At 41.6% G+C, this 22830-nt stretch overlaps 1 protein-coding gene across 2 annotated transcripts; it reads left to right on the plus strand.

The window, feature by feature from the left end:
• The first annotated feature begins 231 nt into the window (after positions 1–231).
• Positions 232–20994, plus strand: LOC118791120 (alpha-2,8-sialyltransferase 8F-like). 2 transcript variants are annotated; one of them, XM_036548382.1, is made up of 7 exons: positions 232–624; positions 1604–1681; positions 2777–2863; positions 7301–7445; positions 8129–8244; positions 9948–10034; positions 19691–20994. In XM_036548382.1, exons 1-7 carry the CDS (start codon positions 527–529, stop codon positions 20154–20156), a joined length of 1077 nt encoding a protein of 358 aa, XP_036404275.1. In that variant the 5' UTR covers positions 232–526; the 3' UTR covers positions 20157–20994. The 2 variants fall into 2 exon arrangements, with proteins under 2 accessions (XP_036404275.1, XP_036404276.1); XM_036548383.1 differs by lacking the exon at positions 9948–10034.
• Positions 20995–22830: the final 1836 nt, after the last annotated feature.

Genomic DNA, 22830 nt, shown 5'->3' on the forward strand with positions numbered 1-22830 from the left:
CTGCGGTGTGCTTATTGGCAACAAGCATTTCAGTTACAGCATATAAAACACGTCTGAGGAAGAAAGTGTAACCATTCCACAACCACAGTTCTCATCAGACAACTGCTGCCTGAAGCATAAATACTGAAATAAAAATGAAACAGCTGATGATGGATGATTCTCCGTAACACGATGGAACAAAATGCTATGTTCTGGGGCATTTTTTTTTTGGCCGAATTTTTTTCTGGCGGAAATTCTATCCGCAAACCTTATACCAGAAAAACGTGAATATCTAGTTTGAAGAAAATCTGTTCACTCGCATGTGAAAATACGTATTTGATTTTTTTTTCGCGTGTAATAACTGTAACGTGGGGGCGTTACCTGTCCACGGCCATCCACTTCATATCCTATATGTTTTGATATACTTGCACACCTCGGGAACGACCGACCACCCAGACGAGTCTATAAACCGAGGTTTCAGTTTTTGGAGGATAAAACTGGATTCAGTTCACAGATATCTGACATTGTCTGGACGTAACTTCAACCGATGGCAGCCAGTATTCTTCGATGGAGCTTTATTTTCATGACGGTGTCAATGATGGTCCACACGTATTTAGTTTTAAGTAGGACAATTTGGATTGCTAGGTGAGTTGGGACAAATGCCACATAAATTTTTAAATATTGAGGACGCAGACAAGCGTTTTTTTCCGGGGGTTGCAGTAGATTATAAAAAAGCAATTACTTTCACAGAACATAGGCTACGATCGTTTGAATGTGGTTTCATGTCGTAAATATAATCTTTTCTCAAATTGAACGTTCTTTTTCAAATATGCAGTGTTATTTAACATAGGGTACGTCTTCCGTTTGCTTAAAAAATAAAAGAAAACCATGAAAGAAAGTTGTATCTTTCCGTGGTCTAATGTTTATCTGATTTGGTCTAATTGATATGGTCTAATTTATCTGATTTTATCTGAATTTATCAGAAGATAGTCCTTCCGACGTTCATGCTAGGAGATATTTTACTAAATAAAAAAAATGAAAATGGAAAAAAAGTGACACATGGTTTATATTACACATTTGTAGGATTAACACATTAGCACAAGCAGTTCTGCATAAAATTTTTAATTGATTTGATATGAACATAGCGAACAAATAACTCGTTTGTAAGGCAAATACTTTCGTGCTAATACTTTCTGATCTTCATCAGATTTTGTGGTGTCAAATATTAATTATTTTTATTATATTACGCCTTAATTGGCAAGCACATACGTACATACATTGTATGCACATACGACAAATCGAACTCAGGTCTTTCAATTAAATACAGTCATTCAGGCACAGGCTAATACACTGTATCGTATTGCGTGCCATAAAGACTTGCAAAACATTTTTCAGAATATTTGAATGGCCACCATGCGCAACTTGATTCTGTCAAGATCAGAGCAAATTACCTGTTATGTGATACTTAAACAAAGACGCTTCGAACCGTGAAAAGTAAGGATGATTTGTCGGGAACACCCCAAATCCACGCACATTACAATCATTCACATTTTGGCTGAAAAACAGTCTTCACGTTTGATGCCGGTTACAACTGCATAATTAATTTTTTTCCCCATTGTTCAAGGGATGACGTGACTGACGTTTTTCCTCGGATGCGATGCGCAAAACTCACAGAGAATTTTTTTTCAAGATCAGCGTCAAAGTAAGTGAACAGCACTATACAATGATGTAGAGGTGTCGTTGAGTAAATCACTATTTTCTCTTCATTTATCAGAGAAAATAGTGGTTTGCCAGCTTTACTAGAATTACTAGCTACGTTTTCCTCAAAGATGTGTTCATTTTAAGGTTCTTATCGCTGATGATCACTGTACACGCATTGTTTCCTGGGTTTCGATGTGAAAAAAGATTATTGATAATTTGACAATAACCAGATCTCTGAGTGCTGACAGACCACATGCCTTTGTAACGCGTGATACTTTTAATTCCGATAAAGATAAAGAGGTTAGGGGGCGGGCGAATTTGATTGGACTGTAGCACGTACTCATGAATATAGATATGCGTGCTTTTCTATCGTGCCTTCGTCAATTCAACGAAACAATGATGTGGCTATCCGATTACCCTCATATAATCAGATCAACCATCACACGCTGAAGAGGCAGCAAGAGCAACAAGTTCATGCAGAGCATTTCTGTAGTTGTATAAAATAATAATTTGGTTTCTTTTCCCTCCTCTGCATGTTGAAAATCACACATTTATCAGGAATGGATGGAGGCCATTGTTTTTTGAACATTTTCTCTAAGGCAGTACAGTGCTGTACAAGCAGCTTCATACTGTAAACGACTAGAGAATGTAAACATGGATGGATGAATGGGTTTTGCTGATTTTCACCGTGATTAAGTTTTGATCAGTGGCTCAAAAGCAGAAATTTCCATGTCTGGGAAAAATAACAAAACAGCTTGTAAAATGGGTACTTGATGTAGACACAACTTCTTTCACTCTTTACTGTTCTGCACTGTCCAGCTGGGCTTTTAGAGAAGGCCAGATGTTGGGCCAGGGTGTATAGCAGCTAAATGATGAATATTCACCAGTCCTAACTATACATTGTACCAAAAAATAAGGATCAACATAAACGTTAAAGGGTTAACATAGATGTCCCAGGTGAGGACCAGTGAAAACCGATGAGAACTGGTTTGCTTTTAGTTGTACAGTCCAAGCTTATCTCAGGACATCTATTTCTCAAGTGTGTTTCTCTATCTCGCCCGCACCCACCGCTCTTTCAACTCTCTGTATTTCCCAGAATTGACTTGAAGTCTATCTCTGAGAGTGTGAGGGAACTGATGAGCTGCCCCCAGAAAGTCAATGTCACGCAACGAGAACGCTACAGGTACTGAACCTTTGTGCATACCTGCATATGTGACCTGTTAGGTAAAATCAGTTAATGAATGCTTTTGATTTATCTTATAAAATAATGTGACAATCTGCATGGTACATTGTTTTGCACATGAGGTTAATGTCAATGTTTATTTACCTTACACGTATGGAGGATTAAGTGTAAAATGTTTTGTGAAGTTTTTATTTTCTGTTAAATGGGACAAGCTATAAATTCTATGTTGTGATTATCATACCCACAGATATCACTGTTATCAGTGGCAGTGAAAACAGTAGCTTGCACTACAAAGGAATTAGATAAGTGACTGATGATTCACAAATTTATTGCAAGTTTATTTCAATCAAAGATTCTTTTTGCTCTTTGTTATTACTGTTACTTCATTATAACATCTAATGCTTTGGCACATATTCATTTTATTGTTTTATTGTTAATTTTAACTTTGATGTTGTAATTTTGATCTAATGTAATGCTGTGTAGGCTAATCTCCATGTTATTTCCCATACTCACTAAGTTAAAGTTACTTAATTTCATATGTAATTATAATTCCTCCCATCTCTTTATGTGCTGTAGGTTCATGTGGTCTCTTGCTGTTTTGTAGGATACTTATGGGTCTGTTCAATCTAAACACAGTTTTGGTGTCAGTTTAGGGTTTAATTTGAATCTGTTCTGTGGCAGGATTTAATACCACAGTGCCATGAAGTGTGCATAATTGTTGAACACACAAGATTCCTTTACACAGTTTGGCTCGATGGGGGATTTCTCGTCACTCTGTCTTTTTTGAGGTTTGGGCCAGCAAATAGTGGGTCCTGCTATATGGAACATGATTTTGATCAGAATGATGTTTCACACTGAATATTAAATGAAGGTGTCTTTGCATTTGACCAGGAGAGAAACTGTAGAAACTGTACAAAGCGTTTATTCACCTTGTCTGAGGCACTGGCAGATCCAGCCCTGTCTATCTCTTATCCACTAGTCTACATTGAATCTGAGTAATTCTAAATGAGTAGGTAAGATATTGATCAGTGAAATTAATTAGTCAAAGCAATTGACCAGACACACTAGGCAATCCGTACCGTGCCCGAGTACGTTTGACCCCCAACGTCCAGTTCGTTTGACTAGTGTGATCGCTCCGTACCGTGCCCGGGAGCGGTACGTTGAACCGTGCCCGCTTGAAGAGGTGGGCTCGGGCACAGTTCAGTTAGACTCGGGCACGGTACGCATCAGTGTGATCGCTAACCGTGCCCGAGCACGGAACTCGAACAAGACGTCGATGATGCGACTGCCCCATTTAACAAATATAGCAACAGTTAGCTGGATATCTGTTAGTTACACGCCCAGTCATAATAATTCCTTTAAACCATCATTTGATTAGCCAGCTGACTTCCTTAAATATAATAAGCTGGCTACCTCCAAAATTCGATTGGTCAGTTCTGTAGATCTATACCTAAAACAGCTCTGTGAATCCCCACATTGGCTTGATTACTAGCAAGCGAAATAAAACTAACCATACTTTACGTGGCGATGCAAGCATTGCTGTTGAAAGGGGCTTAGAGTATCACAAAGGAAGCAGCCAACCTGTTTAAGTAGCTAGTCTTCAACAATCGTTCCGATAGGTAGCATGTTAGCTAATTAGCTGTTTGTTAAATCTATGGCTAGATAGCTAACGTGAGCTCCCCAGCCACTTAGCATCGATTATGCAACGCAGGGATTTTCAGTTAATCGTGCTGCACATATAAGAAGATTGTTACCGAGGCATCTGACGTTGAGGGAGGAATATGGAGCTGCTTTACTCGCAGACTACAATTCAGGTTCATCAATAAGTCGAGAACCAGACCCGTTATTAACCCAAATATTCTCGAATGAATTGAAAAGTGTACTGTCCAAGCAGTAATAAAAGATGCTTGTTGGTTGTAATGATGACAGTAGCGCACACACAGGTAGTAGTCCTAACTGGTTAACATTAGCTAACATTATTGTGATTAGGCTACTGTAGTCTGACACAAAATATTGGCCTGTTCCTTAGCATAATGACTGAAACGTCAGCTGCCGTCATCTTCTTATTCTCTTGCAGCACGATTAAATGAAAATCGCTGCGTTGCATAATCGATAAATCTATAAGGCATGTGAGAGGGCCGTGTGTCACTCCAAATAAGCCACAAAGTAAGTACAATCATGAACTCCACTGTCCTGTGCGAGAGCACTTTTGTTCAACACAAAAAGTTGCATCGTGATGACGTAAGCGTGCTCGGGCTCGGAACGTTAAGCGCAACGTGAGCGCAGGCCAGCGGGGGAAGGGGGAGGGGGGATAATCGTGCTCGGGCACGGTACAAGGCAACCGGGCCTAGTGTGAGTACGCCCTAAAAGACCAGCACTGGAATGCATGACTTTTGTTGCCGCTGTGGCTTGAGATCAGTCTTTGACAGACCCAAAGCCACGCAAACAATGACCAAAGAGCCTGAGCGACCGCATTCCGCTCCTCTTAGTGATTTCACTGAGTCTCTGGCAGCTAGCGAGGCAAGCCATACCCCCCGTAGCCTCAGGCCATGCTACTGCGGCATGCCAAGCCTGCCAGACGTCTGCCAGGAAACATCTCCCACAAGCACAACAGGTCTGATCAGGTCTCACCAAGTCTAGCTCACTACATAGGCTGAGTGAAGTGTTTCCCCAAATTCTGGATTTCCACCGAAAAGTAGAATGCATGGAAGCATGCCAGGTTATTCCAGGGTACAAACAGTACATCTATTTGTGACAATAGGTATGCCTTTGCGGTACTAGTAACTCTTGTAATATTTGTAATATTATATATATAAACAGGTGACAAAGGAAAAACCAACATAAAGTGTCTTAGTAAGGTGTTGGGCCACCACGAGCCATCAGAACAGCTTCAATGCGCCTTGGCATAGATTCTACAAGTCTCTGGAACTCTACTGGAGGGATGGAACACCATCCTTCCAAAAGATATTCTCTCATTTCATGTTTTGATGATGGTAGTGGAGAGCGCTGTCTAACACGTCGGTCCAAAATCTCCCGTAGGTGTTCAATTGGGTTGAGATCTGGTGACTGCGAAGGCTATAGCATATGAATCACATCATTTTCATACTCATCAAACCATTCAGTGACCCCTCATGCTCTATGGATGGGGGCATTGTCATCCTGAAAGAGACCACTCCCATCAGGATAGAGTGTTTCATCATAGGATAAAGTGATCACTCAGAACAACTTTGTATTGATTTACAGTGACCCTTCCCTCTAAGGGGACAAGTGGACCCAAACCATGCCAGCAAAATGCCCCCCACAGCATAACAGAGCCACTGGACTCCCTCCCTGTAGGGGTCAAGCATTTTTCCACATCTCTGTAGACCAGTGCCTATGGTTTTTGAACCACTGAACTCTCAAATGTGCATTCATCTTTGTAATGAGGGGTTTATGCACTGCAACCCTACTATAATATCCCTCTCGATGTAATTGTCGACAGACTGTTCTTGCTGTCTGATCACACAGTCTGATCACTTGCACAAAATAACATATAAGGAGTCTACAGGTAAAGGTAAAGCATCAGTGCATTATTTTAAGAGACAGCAAGGAGCCTTTAGCACAAGAACAGAGTTCTCATATCAAAAGTGGTGGGGGCAGTGGCGTCGTTAGGTCTGATCATTCGGGGCTATAGCCCCGAATATTTTAAGCCTGGAGCCGAATATTTTCTCCCTGAAAAAAGAGGTGTTTATAGCAATACAACAGACAGACTGTGCAACAGAGCGGAACTTGACTTGCAGTGTCCGAAGGTGCGATAATATTTTTTTTATTATAAAGTATTTTTATTATAATAAAATAATATTTTTTATTATAAAGGTAGATATAACCTCCCCAACCTACCGATGCTGATCTCCTTTCAAAAAAAAAGACAAGCCCCAGCCAAACTTGACTTAGCCCCTGATCTTTTCAATAGCTAGAAACACCACAGGGTTTTTTGAAAAGGCTTTTAGGAGTTGAGTTTATACATTTTGATATTGATATTCCTTGTACTTCAGACAAACTATACTACAAATGATGGATGAAGTTAACTGATTTAGCAGTCTTGTTGTAAAGATATAAAACGGGCTTTTTCCTTATTGCCCTTAGCATTTGTTCATGCTCTATAGGGGTATGTTTTTTGACTTTCAAGAGGTTCTTCTTCTCATTAAAACATACTTAAATGGTTAGATTCTCACAACAGAAAAGCCAGTGAACCTCCATGGGCTTAGAATACAACACAAAAGGCCAAAAATGAAGCAACTAGCAAGGATTTGCTGTAGTGAACAACTTGTTAAACCTGTTTTAAACCCACTGACAGTTCTGCAAAGTATTTTCAAAATATTTCTTTCTGCCAAGTAGTATTATTTTCATGGTTATGTGGAGTTATGTGGAGAGACAATAAGAAACATGTCTCCACAGGCTTGAACTGAAAGCCTGTTGCAATGCCTCTGGGGACATGATTCTGACCCAAGAGAACACTCATCTGGGGCAGAAGATCATATATGAGACGGACAGAAAGAAAACGAGGCTGGTGGATAAATCTGTCTTCAATATGCTGCCAGAGGTAATGGTTACATTCATTCACTGAAACATGTTGCATGAACTCTCAGGTGCTGCCCTTTATGATGTCATAATGACAGAATTATGAAACGATGTGGCAGGAAAACCCATGGCATATCATGAACATTGGACGGCTGGAGGGGTATTGTTAGGCAATTTGTGAAGTGGAGTTTGAGTGCTGTGTTACTCATATAAAAGTGATCTGCAGCTCACTGAACTTAAGGTTATCTACAAAAAGTAAAAAGAAAGACCAAATTTAGAAAGTTGTATAGATTGCATGAAACATGAAAAAATAAAAGTAGTGCCTAAAAGTCTCTGGCAATGCCCATTCTGATGTCAACTCAGACCCCAGTAGTGGGTCAAATGGAAATATTGCTGATGAGGTAGCTGTGCAAACTGGTCTAATGTAAAGCTAGGGAGCAGCTCTTCAGAGAACAGACAGCACATTTAAAACACTGCACTTCTATACACCTTGAAAGTGTACAAAACAAAACAAATGAGGTCAGTGCTAAAGCTCATGGTCATTGTTAGCATTGCAGCATGCTTGCAGGAATCTCAGAGAATAGCTGCAGTTAGAATCGGAGCCATGATTTTTTAAAAATCATTTCATTATTTATTGTTATATTGATCCATACTTGATCTGAAGAGAAATGGTGTGTTTTTGCCCGCTTTCCCTGCACGTGTCAGAGCATCCCCTGGAGGAACCAGAGCAAGTTTCGACACTGCTCGGTGGTGGGGAACGGGGGCATCCTGAAGAACAGCAGCTGCGGGGCCCAGATTGACTCCGCCGACTTCATCATCCGGTACCAAACTGGGTTACTTCAAGTTCACATCATCCACAGCTGAACCGAGGGAGCAGGCTTGTTGCCTTGGCTCATACTTCACCTTTGTGGTTTTGGGTCTGCGAAGCTTCTCTGGTGATGGTTCATTAAATATCACCTATCGTTATCGGCTTCCAATCATGCCAAGACAAAATTCCTGTCACATATCTCCCAGCAACCCATTTTTATTCTTTTTATCCTGTTGGCTACATGCGCCTAATATTTCCTATGCCTTTATTCTTGACAAACTTGATTTCTTGCATTCCAGTCACTACCTTCAACACTTGCAACACTTCATGCCCCACATTAGCGTTGCATTCATCGCCCACATGCTAACCATTTGTCTTTTGTCTGTCTGTCTCTCATTCTTGGGTGCTGAATAAGAGAGGTTTTTGCCATTTAAAGTACACATATGCTTAAATGTTTCAATCAATTTTAAACTCTAATAATGATTCATTCATTTGTTTCTTGTTGTAGATTTACCCCTTTTATTCCTGGTATGCATGCATAGCTGTGCATGTAGTGCTTATAGCCTACATCTCTGTCAGAAGTTTCAGTCCGGACTGTATATGTAGTATATCCTTTTTTGATGCTTTTTCCTTCACTTATGCAACACTGTTTTTGGAATTGGCAATGGTACACAAGGCTTGTCTCACTGTGACAGAGTATGGACACACACAGGCGATAAATGCAGTCCTCTGTTAATGGCTGTATTTAGTCCCAGAGTGTACCACAGTGAAGTCATTGGCAGATTGGCGTTACTCTGCTGACGTTATTCAAGGAACTCACATGTGCCTTAAAAATCATAGGGTGCCCCAGAGCGGCAGGATGAGCAACCCCTGGCTAACCTACCCACCCCTATCCCCTGTGGAACAAAGCCAATTTGTTCCCACTGCTGTGAGATAATCTTGCATATCATAAGTTCATATTTAATAATAAATTATATATGTGTGGTGCTTTAACTTACGTTCACTTGCAGCGTGACACCAATGAGCAAGAATGACATTTGGAATGCCTCTTTTCAATTATTAGTTGTATCTCTGACACCTTGTCAAAAGCGCTAGCAGGATTTGTATAGGTGGTCATTGCACCTGGAAGCCCCACCCAGCTGGGCCCTGATATGATAACGTGCCATTTGATGATATAAAATGCAACGTGAAGTGCTTGTTCCCACTTTGCTTTGAGGTAAAACCATGTGCCATTTTATGGAAAAAAACACAGTGGATTCCCATTTTACGCTTTGTGACTTTTTTTGGCACACTCTGCTCTTAATTCACGTCACTTTTGGGTAAGGGCATCTGACAGAATGTGAACGTGAAGAAGAAGGTGCTTGTTTCAGTTTTGAATCAAACAGAAGAGAAATGTCTGAGTGTGTGCTTTCACCTGCAGTGCCTGTGCGTGTTATTAACGTTGGGAGTCAAATTACTTGTGCAGTGTGTTCCCTGCCCTGTTCCAGTGAATCTGCCAGACCATCGCCCCTGTCACCAACATTCCCAAGCTCTTAGCCGCAAGCTATAAGAGGAAGAGAAACCTCCTGATATCTGCATTCTTGATGCAGGTCTTCAGGGCGGGAGTTAATATATACCATGATATATATATATGACTTCTGCTGATACATACCAGGGCCCCGGGGGCTGAGGCTGTGTGGTGGAAGTGGAGATTAACTGTGTGTCTGTGTGTTCCAGGATGAACCTGGCTCCCATTAACAACAGTGTTGATGTCGGGGTGAAGACCAACCTGATCACAATCAACCCCAGCCAAATCCGAGTTGGGTAGGCAAACTCTTCGCAGACTAAGCAGTGCAACAATGCAGTGCCCACAAGGAAATTCATACCCCTGATTTAGCAGGAACACAAGACATGACATAACAGAGAAAAAACTGTACATGCTGCATTTTTCTTGTCTCTGTTTTCTTCTGAGATGTTAATCTGGTACACTGAGTCCTACAGTCCTACCCGGGTTCATGTAGTAGTAGTAGTAGTAATAGTTTATTTTGGTCCTTATTAACAATTTTACAAAATGAATACACATAGAAATAAATAAATAACAATAGGTTATTAAATTAAAAGGAAAAGCAACAACAACATTTCTGAACTGTGTCAATCACTAACAATGATGGGGAGTCTGTAGGAGTTCTGTGATAGAGGACTGTGAGGTCATTCCATTTCTCATGAGTACAACAGCAGGAAACATGATCTCACCAAGACGTCTATCCAATTTACAGTACGTGGCTCATGTTTCATCCATTTTACCAAAGCAGCTTGAGGTTTAGTACCTAACCTGAGAGCACAACAGTGTCCTGCTTGGGGATTGAACCAGAAGCCTTTTGGGCTGTGAGTGTCAAGACTCAGGCAAGGACTCAGGCGCGGACCACAGGAGTTTCGGGTTCCAAGCTTCTTAAATGAAATCGTCAGGCAGATCGCTAAACAGAAACAGGCAGGGTCGAAAACCGGAAGGCAGTCCGTGGACAGAACGAGGATCGGAAACCAGAGCAGGCAGGGTCGGGAACCGGACAGGCAGGCAATCAGGCGAACGTGGCAAGGCGGCAGGCAAAAACGAGGTCAGGGTACGAGCAGGGTCGAAAAACGAAGAACACACAGACAGAAGCAAAAAGCAAACGGCGGGGACGAAACAGGAGAAACACACTGTGACGAACTAGCAACAGGACAGGGAGAAGCAGGGAAGATATAGGGCAGGGCTGATGAGGGGCTGGGAGACAGGTGTGCAGGCAATCAGGCGGGCCGAGACCGGGCGGGGAGCGGGGCAGGACTAAGATACAAGGGAAAACAAAAGCACATGGGCAAGGAAAACAAAAACACAACAGCTAAGGAGGCGGAGCACTGACAGTGAGCCCTGCTTCTTATCACTATGCCACACAGCTGTCCACACTGTTGGTTGTGTAGCTCTAGAGGTTTCCTTTAGGTCAAAGCTTGTCTGCACCAGTGACCTCCATGAGCCTCCAAGGAACAAAAAACTTGATGCTGGGATTTTATTGGTGTTATTTCACTTTAAGATAAACGCAAAACCAAAGTGCATCCCTCTCATGTGTGAAACCAGAACAAACCACAGGCATTTGACTGCTGGCCCTCCTCTAAGGAGGGTTTGCCTACAAATTCTATAGCAAAGACAGTGAGGGGAAGAGGCAGTCCACACTGCTTAGAGTACCACTGTACCACTGCCAGGACTAAGTCTTTGAGTTGTGAACCTGAAAAATGACAAAGTTGGGGAATTTGGTTATTGGGAGAATTGTTCGCTAATATAGAGTGAATGTTTGATGGTTGTTACAGTATTCAGCAATTAAAAATCAGTAAAAGAGAATTTGTAATCATTCATTATTGCACTACAGAAAGCATTTTATCACACAGGGATTACACAATTCTGTGCAATGTATTTTTGTCTTTTGGGAAATGTAGTTCAATAGGAAGCCTTTTTTGCAGATGGCTTTTTTGTTAAACTGTTATATCAGGTTTCCAATGTGACCGAATACACCAGAAGAGATTGTATTAAGGAGGTTCACCCATGCAGGAATACTGACACAAGACAACTGTAGTTCTCTGATACACTAGCCCCCTCTTCTCTATTTTAAAAGTCGATATGAGTGCCCACTGAAGCAGACGCTACTCAAGTGACATCATCTGAGAAACTCCAAGTGAAAGCATGAAGGACCACTGAGGGGGCAGTTTCACCCATGAAGTAGGTTCAGGCTAAGGTTGCTGTCGCAGTGGTGTGTCAGTCAGGACACAGGAGTCAGGTTTTGAGTTCAGAATTTTATTGAGGAATTTGCGTGGTGTGGAGTATGTGTGGTATGCTCTGGCTCTGGCTCTGGTTGGATTGCTCTGGCTCTTGCTCGATTGCTCTAGCTTGGACGAGTTCCTGCTGTATTTGTCGAGTGGTTTTTGTGCTATTACATTCAATAGGATAAAAATAAAAATTGGTGCTATTTACCTAGCTATTACATAAGGTAGGTCTGATGTGCTCCTATAGTTGAATCTTTTGTTTTCCATTAGGGGACAGAGAGGGAATTTTCCACTTTTTTCCTCCGTCGCAGCTAATTTGTCTCTAGCCGACGAGGTTTTTTGTGGTTTTTCGCCCTCTCAGGAGCAAATCTCTAAATAATTAAGCAGCACACTTTAGCTAGCTAGCTGGTTCGCTTGTTTACCTTTTTCTACTATTTTTCAGCGTCAGATTTTAGGATATTCTGATTCTGGTTGTGTTAGCGCGTCTGCTGAACTGTAAACGTAGTTTTATTGTATTAGGCTAAGTGGCATTTCTTGCGCTTGATTTCTGCCTTTGACTGTTCTGAGCCACCTTGGTGCTTTTAACACTTTTTTAGCTGGTAATTCTGTCTCGGCAGTAAATCCTTATTTAGGGAAAGCGTTTCAGTTAGGGGAAAAAATGTGGCCAAAACTGTGCAAGAGTTGCCGGATGATCGGATTTCTGGAGGGAGACCTCCAGAATGAGTTCATCTGCAACCGTTGCCGACTTGTTGAGCACTTGGAGAACAAGATTCTTGATCTCGAGGCCCAACTAGCTGGACTCCACAGTAATCCTGAATTGTTAGAGTTCCAGGAACTGATTAGTACGCCCTATAGAGAGATAGTGTGCTCACCCAAGCCGGGTACGGGGGAAGATACAGACCAGATAGGGCGAGAGAGCTGGGCTACAGTAGGGCGTAGGCGTAGAAAGGGGCACAAAATTCCAAGAGGGGCGGCATCTCCAGAGATCGCAGTGACCAACCGTTTCGCAGCACTGCAGGACGAGTTGGCCCACGATCCTGAGAGTGGGAGGACTGAAGAGCCCCAGGGCACCCAGGTGGCCTCATCCTCCAAGAAAAGGGAGTTGGTGATAGTGGGGGATTCAATCATTAGAGGGGTAGATAGCATAGTGTGTTTGTGCGACAAGGAGTCTCGTGTGGTCTGTTGCCTCCCTGGTGCCCAGGTTGGAGACCTCCTGGAGAGCGTGGACAAGCTCCTGGCCAGAGCGGGGGAGGATCCAGTGGTCATGGTCCATGTTGGAGCCAATGACATAGGAAAGGGTAGGTTCGGGGTTCTGCAAGAAAATTTTATTGAGCTAGAGGGGAAGATTAGGAGCAGAACCTCCACGGTAGTCTTCTCTGGAATTCTACCAGTACCACGTGCAAGCAAAGGGAAGCAAGCCTTTATATGGAGGTTTAACGCGTGGCTACAAACCTGGTGTAGGAAAGAGGGGTACAGGTTTATGGGGCACTGGGACTCCTTTTGGAACAGGGGTGACCTGTACAAGCGGGATGGGTTGCACCTGAACCAGAGGGGTACAGCTGCGCTGGGCCAGAGTATGCTTAGGGTAGCAGAGGGTTATTTAAACTGGGTCTGGGGGGGGGGCAGGGAGTTTATACAGTCAGATGGGTAGGGATAGACAGACCGCCGGAATAGAACACAGCATGGCTAAATATTTTATTATTATTTTATTATGAGAGGAAACGATGCTTGTAAATCAGTCAGAGCAGCACTGTTATAGAGGTGGTTCTGAGCAGTTGGGGGCGGGGGTGAAGGGCAGGAGAGGCACACATGATACCCTGAAATTCCTGTTTAAATGCCAGAAGCATAAAAAATAAAATTCTCGATCTGGAAACCGTTATGAGTGATAGTAACTTTGATGTTGTTGGGATTACAGAGACGTGGCTTGGTGCAGGGGATGGGGATGAGTACACCGTAGAGGGATACAAGCTGCTAAGAAAAGATAGAATCAATAGAAGAGGAGGAGGCATAGCTCTCTATGTAAAGGATAATCTTAATACTCAGGAAATACCAGGAATGGAGTCCCTTGGTGTTAGTGAAGACATATGGATTAAGATATTGGGGGAAAATGAAAAAGGTCTGAATGTTGGAGTATGCTATAGGCCACCAGCCTCAGACAGCAATGTCAGTAGCATGCTCTTTGATAACATTAAATTAGCATGTCAGGAGGGTGAGACAATAGTAATGGGGGACTTCAATTACCCTTCAATCAATTGGGAAGCTGTGTCAGGTCAAGGTAAATGTGAGGAGGAGTTTTTGGATGTTGTAAATGACTGTTTTTTGATACAGTCTGTTACTCAACCCACGAGAGAGAACACAATCCTAGATCTGGTTTTGTGTAATAATCCTGATAGAATCGGCAGTATTGAGGTAGGGGAACCACTCGGTACAAGTGACCATAGTTCAATTACATTTGAAGTTTTTTGGCAAGTTAAGTCTGCATTCTCCAATGCTAGAGTATTCAACTTTAGGCAAGCTGACTTTATTAAGATGCGTGATTATACAAGGAATATAAACTGGGTACCTCTTCTAGATGGTAAAACTGTCAAAGAAATGTGGTGCATATTTAAAACGATTATTCTGGATGTACAGCGTAAATTCATTCCGCAAGTGAGAAAAGCAAAGCTGAAAAAGAAGCATCCACAGTAGATGAAGAAGTCGTTACAGAACAGTTTGAAACAAAAAAGGAAATTTAGAAAATACAAGTTGGAGAGCTCAGATAGTAATAAGATTGAATACAGTAATATGCGAGCTCAAGTTAAGAAAAAAATAAGGGAAGCTAAAAGGTGTTTTGAAAGACAGATTGCACTAGATGCAAAGAGCAACTGTAAACGTTTTTTTCAATACTATGGTCAAAAAAGGATAGTTAAGGATGAAATAAGAGGTATAAAAAATAAGGATGGGGTTATGGTTTATGATAACAAAGCTATTGCTGATACACTAAACAGTTACTTTGTGGAGAGTTTCACTAGTGAAGCGTTTTTGCATATGCCTTCAGGTGCAGTCAGTTCTCAGAGACTTATAGAGGAAATTGATTTAAATGATGCAGAAGTACTAGATAAACTTCAAAAACTTAAAACAAATAAGGCAGCAAACCCTAATGGAATATATCCAAGAGTCCTCAGAGAACTAGCAGAGGTGGTTTACAAGCCTCGAACAGTTATTTTTAAGCAATCCCTTAAAACTGGAGAAATACCAGATGACTGGAAACATGGCAGTGTAGTACCTATCTACAAGAAAGGAGACCGGACTGAACCAGGAAATTATAGGCCTGTCCGCTTAACTTGTATTGCATGCAAAATACTGGAATCCATCATTAGAGATAATTTGGAATTATTCCTGGAACGAAACGGTGTTCTCAATGATAGCCAACACGGTTTTTGCAGAGGGAGGTCGTGCTTAACAAACCTCCTGGACTTCTTTGAGGAAGCTACAGCATGTCTGGACTCAAACCAAGCTTATGATATTATCTATTTGGACTTTCAAAAGGCATTCGACAAAGTTCCGCACTAGAGACTCATTCTTTAGGGTGAGTTCAGTCTGTAAAACAAGAGGACATAAATGGAAACTAGTTAAGAGTAAGTTCCGCACTGATATAAGGAAATATTATTTTACACAAAGAGTTATCAATACATGGAATAGGTTGCCAGGTCATGTAGTTGAGGCAGAGACCCTTGCTGTGTTCAAGTCTAGACTTGATGCAGTTTTGGATAATCTTTAATTAAGAAATGGCGAGCTTAGTTGGGCCAAATGGCCTGTTCTCGTCATCATATGTTCTTATGTGTGTTGTGTGTGTATGGTTTCGTATGAGAGGCCCCTTGAGAGATAATTCATACTTGGTCTCGCACTCAGCATCATACTCTCATAAATACACCACTATACTCTTACACAAACACTACTATACTCTCTTACATGCACAATCAAACTCTTTTATTTACTATCATACTCTCATACATACACCACTATACTCTTACACAAACATTACTATACCCTCTTACATGCGCAATCATACTCTCATACGTACACCACTATACTCTTACACAAACACTACTATACCCTCTTACATGCACAATCAAACTCTTTTATTTACTATCATACTCTCATACATACACCACTATACTCTTACACAAACATTACTATACCCTCTTACATGCACAATCATACTCTCATACGTACACCACTATACTCTTACACAAACACTACTATACCCTCTTACATGCACAATCATACTCTTTTATTTACTATCATACTCTCACACGTACACCACTATACTCTTGCACAAACACTACTATACCCTCTTACATGCACAATCATATTTTCTTTTATTTACTACCACACTCTCATACACACAGCACTGTTCTCTCTTGCACAGAGAACTATAGCTACTTATACACACATTATATGCTTGCATGATAGCCTGTGTAACAGAGGATAATAGTATATGTATGTAAGTATGGTTGTATATGTAAATGAAGTTAATAGTGTATGTGAAACAAAGGTCTAATAGTGTATGTGTATGAGAGAATAATGCTATATTTGAAACAGAATAATAGCATATGTAAGAGACATAAATAGTACATGTGAATGCAAATAATCATGTGTAAGGAACAAAATGACAGTGAGTGTAAGACAGAATGATAGGATATGTGAATGAGAACAGTTGTATGTGTGAGAGTGTTTGATTGAAACGGAAGCGAGTTTGATTGAAACGGAAATAAGTTTAAATTCTCAGTTTCTGATTGGTTATAGAAGAAGCGGGCTTTCACGGACATGGCCCGCCTTCCCGATCATGACTGATATGAGAAGATGGTGGAACGGGGGCGACTCAGTGAAGCCATTTGGCTCTTAAACAACATATTAAACTCTCCAACTGTTGTCACAACGTCAGAAATGTTGGATCAAAGTCGACAGCCATCAGTGGTGTACTGGCCATCGGGCATACCGGGACAAATCTCGGTGGGCCGGTGGAACGTCAAAAAATCCAAAGTTTTTACCGGCCCTCTCTGTGTGCCTATCATCTGATGAAATGGTTCAATTGGGACGACTCAGAAATGAACATTTATTTCAATAACAAGATACTATAATTTCATGAATGCTTTCACTGTTAAGGCATATCAAGGTACTCCCGAGCACCGCCCCCCAGGCTGGTCTTAGCGGTTAAGTCCAGAGCTGAATTTCTTTCCCAGTACACCCCTGACAGCCATCCACAGGGGACTCTTCTAAACGCAATGATGCGTTTCTGGTGGGGTTTAGGACATTGGCGACACCTAATTTAGGACAATAACTTATTATTAATATTATTTTCTGAAATCATTTTTAGCCCTCTAATGTTATATTTTGTGAACTTGTCTGTAGAGAGGAGACACACAGTTGCAGGTTCAAATGGCTTTATTTAAACAGGTTTATACCACGGCTTGGTTAAATACTTGTTGCTGACTTGTTGCTCCATGGAACTGCACCACCAGTTGTGCTTTATTCCTTACTTAGAAAGTGTCTGGTTATAATTCCAAGGTGTGAATAGTGTCAAAGAACATTAGCTCACGTAGTTCGCTAGAGATTATTGCCTAATGTTTGCTTTCTGAGCTAGTCTGCTTTCACAGTTGCCAGCTAAGGAGCTGACTCACTTTATTATTTTAGTTAAAGTAGTCACATGTTTCTTATTCTGATAGAATTGGGCTTTATGGTATATTTACAGTACATTTGAACCATTATTGGGGTTGAACACTTTTGCAAGGCACTGTATGCATGTCACATTCTCATTAGGGGCTGAGCCCCCCTAAAGGTTTGATCCTAGAATCGCCCCTGATTTAGGATAGGCCACTTAGCTAGCTAGCCAGTTCCCCTAGCTAGTTAGCTACTGCTATCTTGAAAGAGTGGTAGCTTTTGGAATTAGAAGCTTTATAAATCTGATTTAAATAATTTCTTACCTGGCTAAATTACGTGTATCCTGCATAGTTACAGTTGAACAGCCAAACAGCGATTTCTGGTTCCTATTAAACAACTTTCTGCTAATGCAGCGGCAGCTGCTCCAGAATCAAAGGCACTGGGTCCGGCGCCTTCGCATGAAGTGCCGAGTTCAAGTAGTGTATTTTCTGTGCCCACTCTGCATTTACACATGATGTTCATAGTTCATGTATATATAGTTAGTTCACTGCATTTTGTTGCCTTGTACTTGTTACATGTGTAATGACAATAAAGTTGAATCTAGTCTAATCTAATTACTTCAAGTAGCCTGGTATTTACAGTTTTCTCAATTCATTGGCTAATGATATTTAATATTTTCAAAACAACAAGTGCAAAACTCACTTTTTGAAGGTTAAGCCAAAGTAATTGAGAAAAACTGTAATAACACATCAGCATTCCAACATTTTTTTTCTAAATGATTATGATCTAAATGAATGGCTGTAGCAGATGACCTATCATCAACAAACATTGGCAGACAAGCCATGTCCAAACACCCTCAGTAGGATGCAACATGAAGCGGGATTTGAACCAGAAACCATTCAATTCCCTATCTGAGATACTGCCACCCCTTATATCTTACATTTCTGTCAAGTTATAAGCTGTTGGTAGCCTATAGGCTGTATTATGCATTTTTTGATATGCTGTAAAAAGAAAATTATGGATTGGTGAATAAAAATTGCCCACCCCAAAACTATGATTGCCGCCCCAATTGGGGAAATCTAGAACCGGGCCTGTCGAAAGGTAAGACATTGAAAAGAAAAAAAAACCTGAAAATACTTTGGAATACTGGAATACTTTTTGTGAACTTGTCAATACTTTTGACTCGTAAGAATACAAGTGGCGTCTAACTGGAAAATGCCACGAGGAAATCTGGATGTTTCTAAATTCGCAATGATTTCATGTGACATACCACAATGTAACATACCACAAATGTAATCATTAATGGTCGCATACCGGGTACTTCACTGTGTAGTACACAGTATGCAGTAGGCAGTTTCTCAGCCACTGCGATTTCTGCAGCGTACTTTTTGCGTCATGTCCTGCCTCCTGCAAGCTCTGCCCAGGCGCCACCCCTCGCCTAAACTAAACGGAGTATTTCCAGTAGGTGAGAATGCTTCTGACGTGGACAATCTCATGTTGTGTGCTACATGTGTGAAAGGACAACTCCGGACAAGTTCCGGACCTGATTACGCAGACATTGTCTGGAGTTCATATATGAAAACGTCTAAAGTGTCTGTGAGAGGTTGGCGTTGTGTGTACAAACAGGGACTAAGGAATGTGGCCCTTGTCTACACCAGACACCTGATGAATGGTTAGGTGAGAGCGGTAAGACGAGGGCCTTCCCACCCCTATTCAAGACAGAACAAAGCCGTTTTGTTCTGTGGATGTGGGCTCCCTGTCATCTTCTGACTGGTTTATCAGGCTGCTGTTTGAAAATCAACATAACTGTTACACATGATGTTGGTCTTCTGAATCCATTAATATTTTGCACAGTTTTATTTATTCTCTTAATGTGCTGCTTGCCCATTTCTGTGTGCTCCCTGCCTGTTTATTCGTTCTCTATGCTGTGGTTACATCCAGGGTATGAACACCATTTGTCTATGGCCATAAGCGCAGCAATGTTTCTGCCAATACTTTTGCTGATCATTTGTGATCAGCTCCCTCCCTCTCTCCCTCTCTCCCCACAGCTACCCGAATCTGAAGAAGTCTCCCGAGCCCTTGGCTGATCGGGTGTCCGCGTATGGAAACGCCCCCCTCCTCCTGTCCGCCTTCACCTACACCTTCTGCACAGAGCTTTCCTTCCAGGTCCACCGGGCCCTGCGCTCACTCCGCCCCCAGCAGAAGGTGGTCTTCTTCAACCCGGAGTACCTGCTGCAGCTGGACCGCTACTGGAAGCAGCACCGAGGCCTGAAGGAGATCCGATTGACCACAGGCCTGATGCTGGCGAGCGTGGGCCTGGAGCTGTGCGATGAGGTGGACCTCTACGGCTTCTGGCCCTTTGGTGTGGACCTCCTCCAGCGCCCGCTGTCCCACCACTACTACGACAACATGGGGCCCAGCAAAAGGATGCATGCCATGCCCAAGGAGTTCCTCCAGCTGCTGAGGATGCACAGCCAGGGGGTCATACGGATGCACCTGGGGGCCTGCCAGTGACCCTGACCCCCCCCCAGCTCCCACGTCCCTAGCCCCCTTTTCTCTGCCCCAGGCCACCATAAGCAACCCTGTCAAGTTTTAAAAAAAGACTCTCAGCTGGGGATGGCCACCAAATCAATCCTGGTTCTTCCCTATCAACCTAGCGGGAATCGATCAGACCCTAAAGATGCACATCAAACAGATGAGACAGGATAAGGTGGCTTCACTGTGGATGAATGATGCAGGTCTATCTCGAAGGCAGCAGCCCAGCATGCCCAGTATGTGCTTGCAACAAACTTCAAATAAACCAGACAAACTTCAGCTGTAGTGCTGAGTGCATTTCTCGTCCGATGGCACTTATGGCGCTTGCCCTCTGTGTTCGGGTACCTGACCGCAGGCCGGGCTGCTTGTGCCTGCAATCACAGGAATATCTCTTTATATTTCTTCTTCCCCACTGCCCCCCCAAAATGGAAGGACTTTATTCAAAGTAAAGTGTAAAATGTGCACACTACCATTTGTCATTTATTCTCGCAGTTTTCCAGAGGAGTGGTTTCACCAGGTCACCTGTCCAGGTGTGTACAGGTTACCTTGGTGAGTGATTTTTTTTCCCCCCAAGTCAGGTAACTCCAATGACAGCCTCATGGATTTAGACTTTTGCAGGAGGTGAATGGAGTTCTACACTCACTGGAAAAAAATGATGGTGAAAAATGTGGTATGAACAGGACTAGTGTAATGTTGTAGTCCAGTGTTGATGTCAAAAGCACGCTTGAGTATTGACTTTTTTAGCGCAGGAACAGTGGAGTATCCATATTCTTTGGTTTTAGAGGTGACCTTAGTTCTTTTGGAGCCGACCTTGTCAGAATATCTCAGAAATATTCACTCTTTGAGGGTGCAAGCTATGTGAGCTATTTCTGTGAACACATTTCTTCCTCCGTTTGATCTAATTTGAACAAAATCAATAGCATTTGTAATGTGCTTTATTACAGTACCATATTACAAGGAACTTTATTGTACAAGTTCAGTTTTCAATAATTCCATTGTCTGCTTAACCATCATATCATCGTTGAAATGGTACTTTAAAAGCATGTCAATCTCTGTATTGAACTTGTACTTAACTGTGAATATCAATGTTTGAATTTGACAGTAGTTCAAACAAATGGATCAGGAGATACATGAAGTAGATGAAGGAGACAGGTGATAAATGCTGTAAAAATACACAGTTAAATGCGAATCTGTCCTGCTTCTTCTAACAGCGTGCCTTAAAGGGCGAGTTACCAAAAGCATTTGCTTTCAGAGAATAATCTACATTCTGAACGATGCAGTGCGTGACTACTGGGATAATTCATTCATTAAGGAGAGAGTTTATACACAACTTTGGTCTTGGACTACAGCAAAATCAATACTGTTAATTCAACACAGTAAGTATAAAAGTGGGACTTTTCAGAATTAAATGACTTATAGCGTTGAATTAACACTACCGATTTAGCTGTGTGCAGGCCGCATACTTGAGTTCATACATGTATTAAGTATGTATGAGTTTTTTTTCTTGGGACGACCTTATTTTGAGAAATATGGTTTACCAAAAAAAAAAAATCACATGAAATGTACTTCTGATAATCTAAGCAAATTTGTTGCGCAAATATGTGGGGTGAAGTCCCAAGAGCAATGGCCATTATTATGTGAATGTTGTTGATTGACAAGGCCTGTTTGAGCAGTTATTGCTGTTAAGTCAATGTTATGCTACCTGCAAGCACAAATGTGATTGTTATGCTCTAAAATTGTTATGATCTGATTGTTTAGAGGGCTCTTTTGTCACACAGGAATAGGACTAGGTGTTCAAAGAATCCATCTTTGCTTAATCATTGGAATCTTTTGTATCATCTGAAATTGTGCAGAACTTTTTGTTGGCTAACTAAAGCACCGTGCCCCCTTGTGTTCTTCAATCTTGAGCTTACATGTCGGTGAGATTCCCACCCCTTGCTTGACCACTGACCTTCTGACTTAGGTGTGTGAGTCTTATTCAAACAGATAGAGCTGTAAGATGAGCTGTCACTCACAGGTGTTATTTAAACAGGGCTATGAATAGTTTGGGAGGGTACTGTGTATGTTAACAATTGGAGTATTAGTTTACAGACCAGTGGAAGTACTGCATAAGCTCCAATCATGCAAGCCTTCTGGGGTAATATCAGTGAGCTACTCAAAATAATGTTGATTCCATTTAGATATAAGTCTTAATTTTATTCATTTTTAACAATTGTAGTTGTCACTCCCTGCAGTCTCAGTTCTTTCTAGTTCAAGTGCTGGACCTCATTTGCATTCAATGTAAAATGTATGCTGATTTCTTTCCATTTTCACCATTTGCAAACACGAATGCTCACACCATGTGTAACAGACAATTTTAATTAACAGAAATATGAATTTGGTAATTTGTTTTAGATTTGAGTATTTAGCTTGATTTGCTTTCTCTCTCTCTCTCTCATATACTATATATATATATATATATATATATATATATATATATATATATATATGTGCATGTAGAATTGCCAATAGTTTTGCTGTTTTTCCATTTTGGAGGGCCTAGCTGTATCATAGAAACGCTGCACAGATATGAGTGAGAGAAAGACACTGCATGTGTCAGCTTGCTTATTAACTGCTCTACTGTGGTCATTGTATACACAGGGCATATTTTGTT

The sequence above is a fragment of the Megalops cyprinoides genome, chromosome 16 (assembly GCF_013368585.1).
Source record: "Megalops cyprinoides isolate fMegCyp1 chromosome 16, fMegCyp1.pri, whole genome shotgun sequence".
Classification (NCBI taxonomy): Eukaryota; Metazoa; Chordata; class Actinopteri; order Elopiformes; family Megalopidae; genus Megalops; species Megalops cyprinoides.